This window comes from Beta vulgaris, chromosome 6 (genome assembly GCF_026745355.1).
Source record: "Beta vulgaris subsp. vulgaris cultivar EL10 chromosome 6, EL10.2, whole genome shotgun sequence".
Taxonomy (NCBI): domain Eukaryota; kingdom Viridiplantae; phylum Streptophyta; class Magnoliopsida; order Caryophyllales; family Amaranthaceae; genus Beta; species Beta vulgaris.
In genome coordinates, this window is record NC_079207.1 from 62192716 (window position 1) to 62203921 (window position 11206).

At 36.6% G+C, this 11206-nt stretch overlaps 1 protein-coding gene across 1 annotated transcript; it reads right to left on the bottom strand.

The window, feature by feature from the left end:
- Window positions 1-8961: 8961 nt before the first annotated feature.
- LOC125498498 (uncharacterized) lies at window positions 8962-11206 on the bottom strand. The gene is made up of 9 exons (XM_048646715.1): window positions 11095-11206; window positions 10733-10929; window positions 10559-10620; window positions 10305-10453; window positions 9862-10109; window positions 9684-9744; window positions 9395-9585; window positions 9159-9302; window positions 8962-9036 (listed from the first exon to the last, which is right to left on the bottom strand). The coding sequence occupies exons 1-9, from the start codon at window positions 11204-11206 to the stop codon at window positions 8962-8964; spliced, it is 1239 nt and encodes a 412-aa protein (XP_048502672.1).

Below are 11206 nucleotides of genomic sequence, written 5' to 3' on the forward strand. Positions count from 1 at the left end.
GGTGTCTAGCCAAAGTTGGGCTTCCTGACTATAAAAAGTCAAACATGGACCTAAGACTTTTGATGCTGTTTCATTGGTTATGCTCATGCTGCTTAGATTCATGTCTTTGAGTGATAGGTCTATTGTGAGTACAGAGATGCTGAGTTTTTCGAACATGTTTTTCCTTTGAAAAAATGTGATGTTGCATCTGTGCCTTCTTGTTCTTCTCCTGCTGTTGATTTATCTACTTGTTCTACGCATGATGTTGTTTTGCCTACTATGTTACTCCTGATGATTTGACTTTGAGTAGTAGTTCAGTTGACATTCATGCTAGTAGTTCTTCTGTCGTAGATGAACCTAGGAGAAGTAAGAGACCTAGAGTAGCAAAAGACTTCGGTTCTGATTTTGTTACTGCTTTTCTATCTGAAAGTTCTTGTGTTGACTTGTTGAGTGATGAACTAGTTTATGCTTTCATGATAGAAGAGGACCCAAAGACCTTTGATGAGGCAATGAGATCTGTGGATGCCAGTTTTTGGAAAGAGGCCATTAAGAGCGAGTTAGATTCCATAGTGTCTAACTCTACTTGGGAGTTGACTGACTTACCTAAGGGATCAAAGACCATAGATAGTAAATGGATCTTTAAAAAGAATTGAGACCTGATGGAACTATCGAGAGGTTTAAAGCTAGGCTTGTCATCAGGGGCTTCACTCAGAGGAAAGGACTAGATTACTTTGACACTTATTCTCCTGTGACTAAGATAGCCACTATTAGGACCCTGCTTGCTCTTGCTGCTATTCATGACTTAGTTATACATCAGATGGATGTTAAGACTGCTTTCCTGAATGGTGACTTAGAGGAGGAGATTTACATGTCTCAACCTGAGGGTTTCGTGGTGTTAGGTCAAGAAGATAAAGTGTGCAAATTGAGGAAGTCCTTATATGGTCTCAAACAAGCACCAAAACAATGGTATGAAAAATTTGATAGTACTGTGGTGTCAAATGGTTTCATTGTAAACAATTCTGATTCTTGTGTTTATTCAAAATTGATAGGATCAGATTGTGTGATTATATGTCTTTATGTGGATGACATGCTGATTTTTGGTAACAACTTAAAGGTGGTTAATGATACTAAACTTTTCTTGTCTTCAAAATTTGAGATGAAAGATTTGGGGGAAGCTGATGTGATTTTAGGAGTCAGACTTAAGAGAGTCTCCGGTCGCATTTCCCTTAGCCAGTCTCATTATGTGGAAAAGGTGCTTAAAAAGTTTAATTCCTTTGATGTTGTTCCAGTGAGTTCTCCCTATGATTCTAGTATTCATTTGACCAAGAACTTAGGTGAAAGTGTCTCTCAAAGTGAATATGCGAAAATCATAGGTAGTTTGATGTACCTCATGAACTGTACTCGACCTGACATAGCTTATGCAGTGAGTAGACTTAGTAGATATACACATAACCCTAGTAATGAACACTGGAGTGCTCTTCATCGTCTTCTCAGATACCTAAAAGGAACTGTTGATTTTTGTTTGCACTATTCTAAATTTCCTGCTGTTCTTGAAGGATTTTGTGATGCAAACTGGGTATCTGGTAATGATGAGATTAGTTCAACTAGTGGCTATGTGTTTACCCTTGGTGGTGGTGCTATATCGTGGAAGTCTTCGAAACAGACTTGTATAGCACGTTCCACCATGGAGTCTGAGTTCATTGCCCTCGAGTTGGCAGGGCAAGAAGCTGAATGGTTGAGAAACTTGTTGTCTGATGTTCCTTTATGGGGTGGACAGGGTTCACCTGTCTCTCTTCATTGTGATTCTCAAGCAGCCATTGGTGTTGCTAAGAACAGTGTCTACAATGGTAAGAAGAGACACATACGGATCAGACATGGAGTCGTCAAACAACTCCTGAAAAATGGGGTGATTTCTTTGGACTATGTGAGGTCCGAAAGAAATCTTGCAGACCCCTTTACTAAGGGGTTATCTAGGAGAGTTGTCCTAGAGTCGTCGAGGGGGATGGGGCTAAAGCCCATTAGTTGAGATTTATGGTGGATACCCGTTTGTGGTCAAACGAAGCCATGAAATCTTAACTTGCACTACATTTCCCATCCCTATGACACATGGTAGTGCTTTTATCCATAGCCTATTGGTGGTGCTTCTGAGACGCACTTGATGGATATACATTGAGAGGTTGAGCATTTTGCTCTTAATAGTTCCATATCCCTCGGGGTGGTGTTATTGAGAAACACTTGATGGACTACCTACGTAAGTGTGGAGGTTAAGCCGCCTTCTATGAAAGACTGGGCTGTCTTTCTAGAGCACTTATTAGACCCAAGGAATGCGCATGGCTATAAAGCGCTTGTGATGTATCGGGAGATTGCACGATCTTAAGGTAGGTATGTTTGTGGGGTCTCAACGGAACTCTGGTGAGTTCAAGAGTAATTCACTCACTAGATGGTAAGTCTGTGCCTCATTTCACTATGCATCATTCAATATCGAAAGATATTGGTGCTTAAGTACTTTCCTTTCCTTAACCCAGGAATTTCTTTTGCTTTTCTGAGCCTTGTGGGGGATTGTTGGAGTTAAGGCTTGGAAAAGCCTTGGCTCATTCTTGTTTGTCCCACATTGCTTGTGGGAGGGAATTTCTTCATGTTTATATACTTCCTCCCTCCTTCCATCTATTGAGTTGTGATAGAGATGCTTTGTGGTTGGATGATATGTTTGGTTTGGGTTGCTATCACACCACGCCGCGCCGCCCGCCGGACCGGGCCAGGGCCATGGGCCTTGGGCCTTGGCTTGGGCTTGGCTTGGGTTTGGGAATACTTAACTTAACTAAAGTTTTGGACCCGGGAGCTATGCGTGTGTGGCTGTTGGAATTTGTAACGTTTTGACCGTTACATATTCATGGCAATCCTATTATCCCCAATTAATTCTCTCTTGATTGTTGCCCATGTTCTGTTGGTTTTGGCTGATTTTTCCCTATAAAATCAGTGCCTTCTGTTCAGTTAAGAACACACAAAAACAAACACTCTTCTTTCTTCTCTTCTCTTCTCTCTTCCTGGGTTTTCGTGCTATTCTCTAAAGCTCAGTTTGCTAGTGGTGGCATTCTTAGCTGCTGTGTAAAGCTTGGGGAGCATTCCGGCCAAGATCGATAACCACCAATGTCGGGCCGTAATTGCTTTCAAGTCAGTGATCTCCTATCACGGCACAGTTTTTGAAAGCTTAATTTCTGCCTTTGCGAACCTTTTATTCCAACAAGGACGAAACTCGATTTCCAGATCGGTAGAATTATAGGTGATGTCAACAACACTAGGCTATCACCTGCTTCTCATATACTCGTCGAACATGTCAATTGTATTCCATGCATAATATATGGGTATAATTGATACTCCAATAACAACGACAAGACCATATGTGGATCCTATTAATCGAATTTGATGAGGTCGAGATGTAATGCACCTAAATCCAATGATATACTATGTTCAAATTGTAGAAAAGAGAATCTGAGGAATAGTGTCAATAATGATAGTACTAAGATAAGTGTGGGGGAGAGGGATGCATATGGGAGAGAGCTAGATCAAATTTAAGAAGAGAAGGGCATTTTTTTAAAAACAGTGAGGATGATGCAAGAAAATCGGACATTATGGTATTCAATACTTTACTATCATTAGATAAATACAACACTTTGGTTTTCACGTGTGCCAGCACAACAATTTGCATTATTAATAATTTTTTTACAAGTAAAGAAAACAAAAGTTTCTTATTTTGATAATATATACTGCAACTAATCTAAAATGTTTTTGCAATATCATTGGTTTTTCTAGATATTAGCAAGAACAAAGTGTTTTGCGTATGGCTGATCATAATTATAATTGTGGCCTCGTGTGCGCACATCAGTGCGTCAGCTCGTTTTCAAAAGGTCATATTTCGCTCGTTTCTCATCTAATCGAGCCAAAAGCTGTAAAGCTATTGGGCCAAATTTTCATCTCCAATTTGAATCTTCCCAAGATATTGAGTGTGATGTGGTATATGGCTTTTTGATGTTGACTCTTGTGCACAAACCCTTATGAACAAATGGAGTTACTCTTATGAAGAAATGAAGTTACTTATATATAAATATGTAGTTACACTAATAATAAAAAGGTGTTACTTTTATAGACAAATGTAGCTACTTTTATTACTACTCTTAATATTGATCATATACTCTTGTTAACAAGTGAGGTTACTCGTATGAAGAAATGAAGTTACTTTTGTGAACAATTGGGGTTACTCGTATGATTAAACAAGGTCGTTGTATATGATTAAATGAGGTTACTCTTGTGAACGAATAATGTTAATTACTTGTATGAATATATGAGGTTAGTTTTATAAACAATTGGGATTACTTATATGATTAAATAGGATCGTCGTTTGATTAAGTAATGTTACTCGAATAGATAATAAAATGGTTACTTTTATGAACAATTGAGGTCACTCATATGATTGAATAGAATCGGTGCATGATTAACTGATGTTACTACTATGAATAAATGAGGTTTCTTTTAATTAACAATGGGGTTATTCGTATGATTAAATAGGTCATCTCATGATTAGATGAGGTTACTCTTGAACAAATGAAATTACTCGTACGAATAAATCGTACTCTTGCGAACAATTGGGGTTACTCGTATGATTAAATAATGTACGTCATGGTTAGATAAGGTAGTTACTCTTGTAAATGAAAGAAGTTACTCATATGGATAAATGGAGGTTATTTTTATGAACAACTAGAGTTACTTGCTTGTATGATAATAGGGCGATTGTATGATTAAGAGGTTACTCATATGAATGAACGAGGTTACTTGTATGAAGAAAAAGGGTTACTTTTATTAACAATTGGGGTTACTCGTACAATAGGGTGATCATATGATTAAATGAGGTTACTCGTATAAACACATGAGGTTACTCGTATGAAGAAATAGCGTTAATTTGTGAACAATTAAGGTTATTTATATGATTAAGTAGGGGTCGACGTATGATTAAATCAGGTTAATCTTATGAACAAATGAGGTTACCCGTATGAAGATATTGGAAGTTTGGATGAGGTCAATAATTTCATATCATGAATTTTTTCTCCAAAATATGTCAAATTGATAGACATCTTCATTAATAGGTGCAAGATTCAACAAATACAAGGGATTTGTACTACTTTGGTCAATCTGGTTCATTGTGCTTTCATCGAAGACAACGTTGATTTAATCTTGTTTGATTATATTTTTTTTCTGTAATATCTATTGTAAATGTCGTTTGAGCTTCTATTATTAAAAAAAAAATTCAAAAAAAAAAAATAGGGTAATCGTATGATCAAATGAATTATTCTTGTGAACAAATGATATTACTCGTATGAATGAATGAGATTACCTTTCTGAACCATTGGGGTTACTCGTATGATCAAATGAGATTACTGATATATATATAAGTAAATGATTTTTTTTATGAGTACATGAGTTTACTCATAACAGTTTGGGAGTCAACATAGTATGTCTCATCATAACTCCTACTTGCATGATTAGAAGGAACCAAGACATTACCGAAATTCTGCAAAGCTTATCCTAATCTTACACTTATGCAGATTTTATAGTTGAACACTATATTTATATGTAACAACCCTCATAATTGATTTAAAGGGATTTAGCAGACTACTCATTCCAACAAGATACATCTTTTTTTAGGAAACTCACTTCCTTAGTTAGTCTACAGTTAATCGTGCTTGGCTCGGAGTAGTTCGGGGATGGGTGACCTCCTGAGAAGTTTCTCAAGGTGCGCATGAGTGAGGACAAAATTCGTCGTAAGAACTTGTTTTTGTTATTAAGGATAGTTGTTGATCCTCGATTCGCATTGGTGATGATGGACTTGACTCCAGATCGATCGAGTGTTACATTATATACTTACATATTTAAGCAAAATGATGCAACGAAACCAAAACATCAAATGATACACCAAAATAAAAACTATATTTCTCATAAGTTGCTCCTCTTGCACCTTATTAGATTAATATGAAATGTGTATATATAAATTAACCTTCTTGAATAATTGATTTTAACAAATTTGGTGTAACATCAAGATTTTTCGTTAATTATTTGATTCATTTCTCATATAACAACATACCTTCCCAAGAACAAGTCTGACAAGACTCTATTGTGAATTTGAACAATACCAACAATTTATTGTTATTGTGTTTTCACTCTAACAATCTCCTCTAGCCAGAACAGACCTGGAAGATGAAATCACCCGCAAACAATCTGGACCTTTTGCAATTGTTGAGAGCTCCAAGAAAAATGAAGATCGAAGCTACAATTTTATGGAGGAGAGAGAAAAGGAAGGGAGAAGAAAAGTGGTAATAAGAAAGTGCAGATCGTGGAGAAAAGCGAGAAAGACATATAATTAGGGTTAGGAGGGTTTGAGAAAAGAGAATTGAGGCTTTTTTTTACGCACGAGCCTTATTTATAGGTCGGCCACATATAAGAGATTGTGTAGCAAGAAAGATGCAATCAAAGCTATTATGTAATGTGAAAAAGTCAATGTAGTCAATTATTTAGATGGGAGGATATATAACATTTTTGCCTTCTTACTTTTGGTACCTTGGTCGACTTCGTGACAAAGAAATAGTAATTTATAGTTGTACCTCGTAAAAATATACTTTTGTTTGTGGAATTAACCATTTTTTTTCATTTAGAATGAAATTTTGTTCATGTAAGCAATAGAAATAGTAAGATAAATAAGTTGAAATTTTTCAGAAGGAGAGTGAAATTGAAAATCCTTCTTGTAAGGGCAAAAACTCGACCATCAAACTTGTTAGATCAAAAATGATGTTAATATTACTAGGCTATTATCTCCTGTTCAAATTTAGTGAGATAAATATGAGATAAGCGTACTACTGAGGTATATACTCCGTGTCCCCTACTTGATATAGGCTGATAGCTAATAAGCTAATTACGCGGTGCTTGGCTGACAGGCTGAGTGTTCATGACTAGAGCTAAAATGTCCGGCTTGCTACGTCCTAGAGCGTATATATATTTAGTGATAGTAATTAGTAAGTAGGAATCTCCAAAGAACACAACGATGATTGATGATTTTACTTTGTTTTCCGACTCTCGAAGAGGCACTAATATTTGTCGTCCATTGCCCATCGAAGAGGTACATACTAATTGTCAAATGATCCTATGATCTTTCCTAGGATTCATATTCTGACAATTAATTGGTTACTTGCTTCCATCACCTTGTCTCAATTATATATGATTTTGTAATATAAAAGATGCATGTCACGGATTTCAGATTCACAGCATTTTTATTTAAAGTCCTAAAGTATATGTTTTAAGTGTAAAACACACTAGAACCACATATGTTTTGCAGCTTAGGTAATTGTCTAATTAGTTAGGAACCATTAATTTCATGATCTTTTTTTTTTGACATCAATGAAACGTACAAAACTAAATATAAGCTGAAAACAAAGAAATAAAAGGTACGATAACTCAAAAGGAGTCCATGCGGTGCCTTCTACACCATTGAGCTATATGATGGGACGTTTTTCTTTAAAACGTAAACAAAATGTATATTGATAGAAACAAGTTTTACAACATAACTAGTTATCAGGCCTGAGCTATGCCCCGTGTAAGAAAATTTTCATTTATTAATATTGTACTTTGATATGATAAAACTAAATACAACTTGGTCTAGTGGTTAAAACTTAAGTACATGAACTTTAGGTCACGGTATCAAAACCTATACTATGCAATTTCTAATTTTTTTTATTATACATGGATTACATGAACTAAAACTCCCTAGGGAGAGCGCCACGTGGCACCGTTCGTGGTTTACGCACGCCTTTTAATATATTAGTATAGATTCTTTTTTTGAGAGAGAGAGAACCCTTCTAAACCCCCCCCCCACCCCACAACAAAAACAACAATAGACAAGGCCTTAGAGGCCATTGCAATATATTCCTTCCTATACATTTTGCACTCTAGTTTCACAATATATTGAATATGTTTCATTATACAATTAATAGCAGGATCTTTTTGAAGGAGGAGCCTTTATATGATCTTCTAAGCCCCCTTAGGGTACGGACCATGCTAGCTGGTGCAAGCGACCTCAAGCCATTATGAAAGTGGCTCAATACTTCTTTATCTGTTTGCACAAAAGTCTACTAGCTATATTAGGCTAGATCAAAGTTCACAAGCTCGTTGCATCATCAATCTATATAATTCCCTTTTCTTATAACCAAAAAAATGAGGGAGAGAGTATTATTCACACAATAAAAGTATGCTTGCATATTAGATTCATTATTCATGCAATATCACAATAGTATAGAGAGTGCAATCTAATTAAAAAAGGAGATTACAAAGCCAACACAACGACTTGGAAAACACTTTGGCGACTCTTTCCGCACTCGTATAGTTAATGGTAGCCTATTGTTTAAAAGACCACGCTAAGATGTATACCAAGTCATTATTAAAAAACTATGTTGGATATTGTCCAACCCCGAAGATTCAGCAAAAGCCTTCAAGGTACTCCTCAACAGCACAACAGAATGCACATCACCTTTACTGAAAAGCATCAAGTCATCCGCAAAAATCAAGTGATGAAGATCCAGAGGCGAACGTCTACAATGAATGTTGAATTCACTTCTTTTACTCATTTTCTACATTAGCCTTGTAAAATATTCCATGGCAAGAACCAAAAGAAGAGGGGAGATGGGATCCCCCTACCTCAATCCTTTTTTAACATGAAAAAAACCATTTAACAAATCATTCAAACTCAAAAAGAATGAGGGAGTAGTAACGCAAACAATAATCCAATTAATAAACTACATCGGGAAATTCAGACCAAGCAACAACTCTTTAATAAACTCCCAATTAAGGGAGTCATAAGCCTTTTTCAAGTCCACCTAAGCAGTACATCTTGCAGGCTAGTTCTTTCTCCTATAATGCTTCAAGATATCATGATAGAGGAAAATATTAAGGAAGATAACTCTCTCCCCAATAAATGCACTTTGTACTGAATTCACCAGAGTCAGAAGCACCCTCTTGAGCCTTGTACAAAGCATTTTAGAAATTACTTTGTATAAAACATTACAACAAGCAATGGGGCGGAATATTGTGACATCCATTGGCTGGTCACACTTAGGAATTAAGCACAAAGTTGTAGCATTCACCTGCTTCAACAACCTTCCTATCTGAAAAAAATCTAGCACAGCTTGAACAATCTCCTGTCCAACACAATGCCATGATTGTTTGAAAAAGTAGCTAGTGAAACCATCTGGACCAGGAGCCTTTTCATTATCAATGTCAAACATTGCCTTTTAACATCTTCCCCATTAAAATTCATACATAGCATTTGTTGGTGCTCCTCATTCAAAACAGCATCCTCCTGAAAAATTGTGTTACTCACCTTCCTTCTAACTAAGTGAGTAGTACCCAGGAGCCCTTGGTAAAACTGAAGAAAGGATGCCACCAGATCATCCTGATTCTCCATACAAACACCCTTCATGTTCTTCAATATATGAATGTGATTGTAAGTCCTGCTTTTCTTTAACCAAGCATGAAAATACCTAGTATTGGCATCACCTCCTTTAACCAATTCTGATTAACTTTCTACTTTAAAAAAATCAGTCTGGATTTGTTCTTCTCTTCATAATCCTCTCTAGCATCTTTCTCTTCCTTATGCAATTCTCTATTACCTGGATCATTCTGAATCTGGCCTTGAATTAGTCTCAACTTAGCCAAGGCTTCATCAGCTGCCTGCTCAATATTAGAGAATCTTTTCTTATTCAACATTTTCAAATCTCTTTTCAGCCCTTTCAATTTATTCACAACCATGAACATAGGAACCCCATAAACATTCTTCTACCACCCAACTTTAACAATATCATGAAATTCCTCCGCCTGTACCCACATATTGAAAAACCTAAAAGGTTTAGGTTTATCAATAACATTACCAACTAATTGTATCACACAAGGACTGTGATCTGAAACTGTTTCAGGGAGAAAATTGGCAACAACATCATGAAACATATCCTCCCACTCATCACTCAGACATACTCTATCACTTTTAGAGAACACTCTATCCTCTGCTTTCTGCTTATTTGACCATGTAAAAAATGGTCCTGACATCACGGCATCATGCAAACAACAGTCTTTTAAACATCGACTAAACTCTGAAACTTCATCAAGAGAAATATCATAACCAATCCTCTCATTCAAGTTTAGGACATTATTGAAATCACCACCAATCAACCAAGCTCCATTAATACTGTACTACTTTTTATTTGAAGCAACCCATTCCATAAATCTCTTCTCACCAGCATCAATTGCACCATAAACCATAGTAACAAATAAGTTCTTCTCAATATTTGTATGATGAGCTAAGACATGAATAAATTGAGTTGTTACCTCAATTACATTCACATTAAACTTTAAAGGAAGCCACACCACCCATATTCTACCTCCCCTGTGTATATGATAATTAGTTATAACACTCCAATTATCACACACTCTTGGGAACACTTTATTGAAGTTACCAGCCTTAACTCTAGTATCCAGTAAACCAACTTACCCCAGAGAGTGTTGGTTTAATAGCCACCTAACATCCCCATGTTTGTGAGGTCTATTTAAATCCTTCACATTCCAAAACCCAATATTACCCATCAGGGTCCTTTTCAACCCCTATATCCCTATCTTCCCCAACACCACAACTTGTCTTCTACACTTCATTATGCTTCTCACCTACCAAAGTTAAAGCCTGCTTCACTCCATTTTCAGTAACTTCATCTCCTTTGACCAGTATTGATACCTCAGCACACTTGTCAACCTCTAAAGTCCTATCAATTTCACCTAGAACCTCTACTTCATCCTCTTCACATGTATGTTCTGAAATTGGTGCCAGCACCTTCAATGTGTTATTACCTTCCACGGCTATCTCACCACCTGTTTGGGTAATTGATTGGACTTGTTACCCCCACCTTATTAACTCCTTAGCCACCCATTTCTTCTTTGTCTGAATTTTTCTTTGAGCAATCTCATAACTTTTCTGTCTACATTATTCCTTGGTGTGTCCAATACCCTTACAATCTGCACAAATTATTGGATTACATGCATATTGCACCAATTGACTCTGCATCACTCCATTCTCATTCACAAACGCAATTTCAGTTGGGAAATCTTGATCAATTGACACCTCCACCAGAATTCTAGCACAAACCAT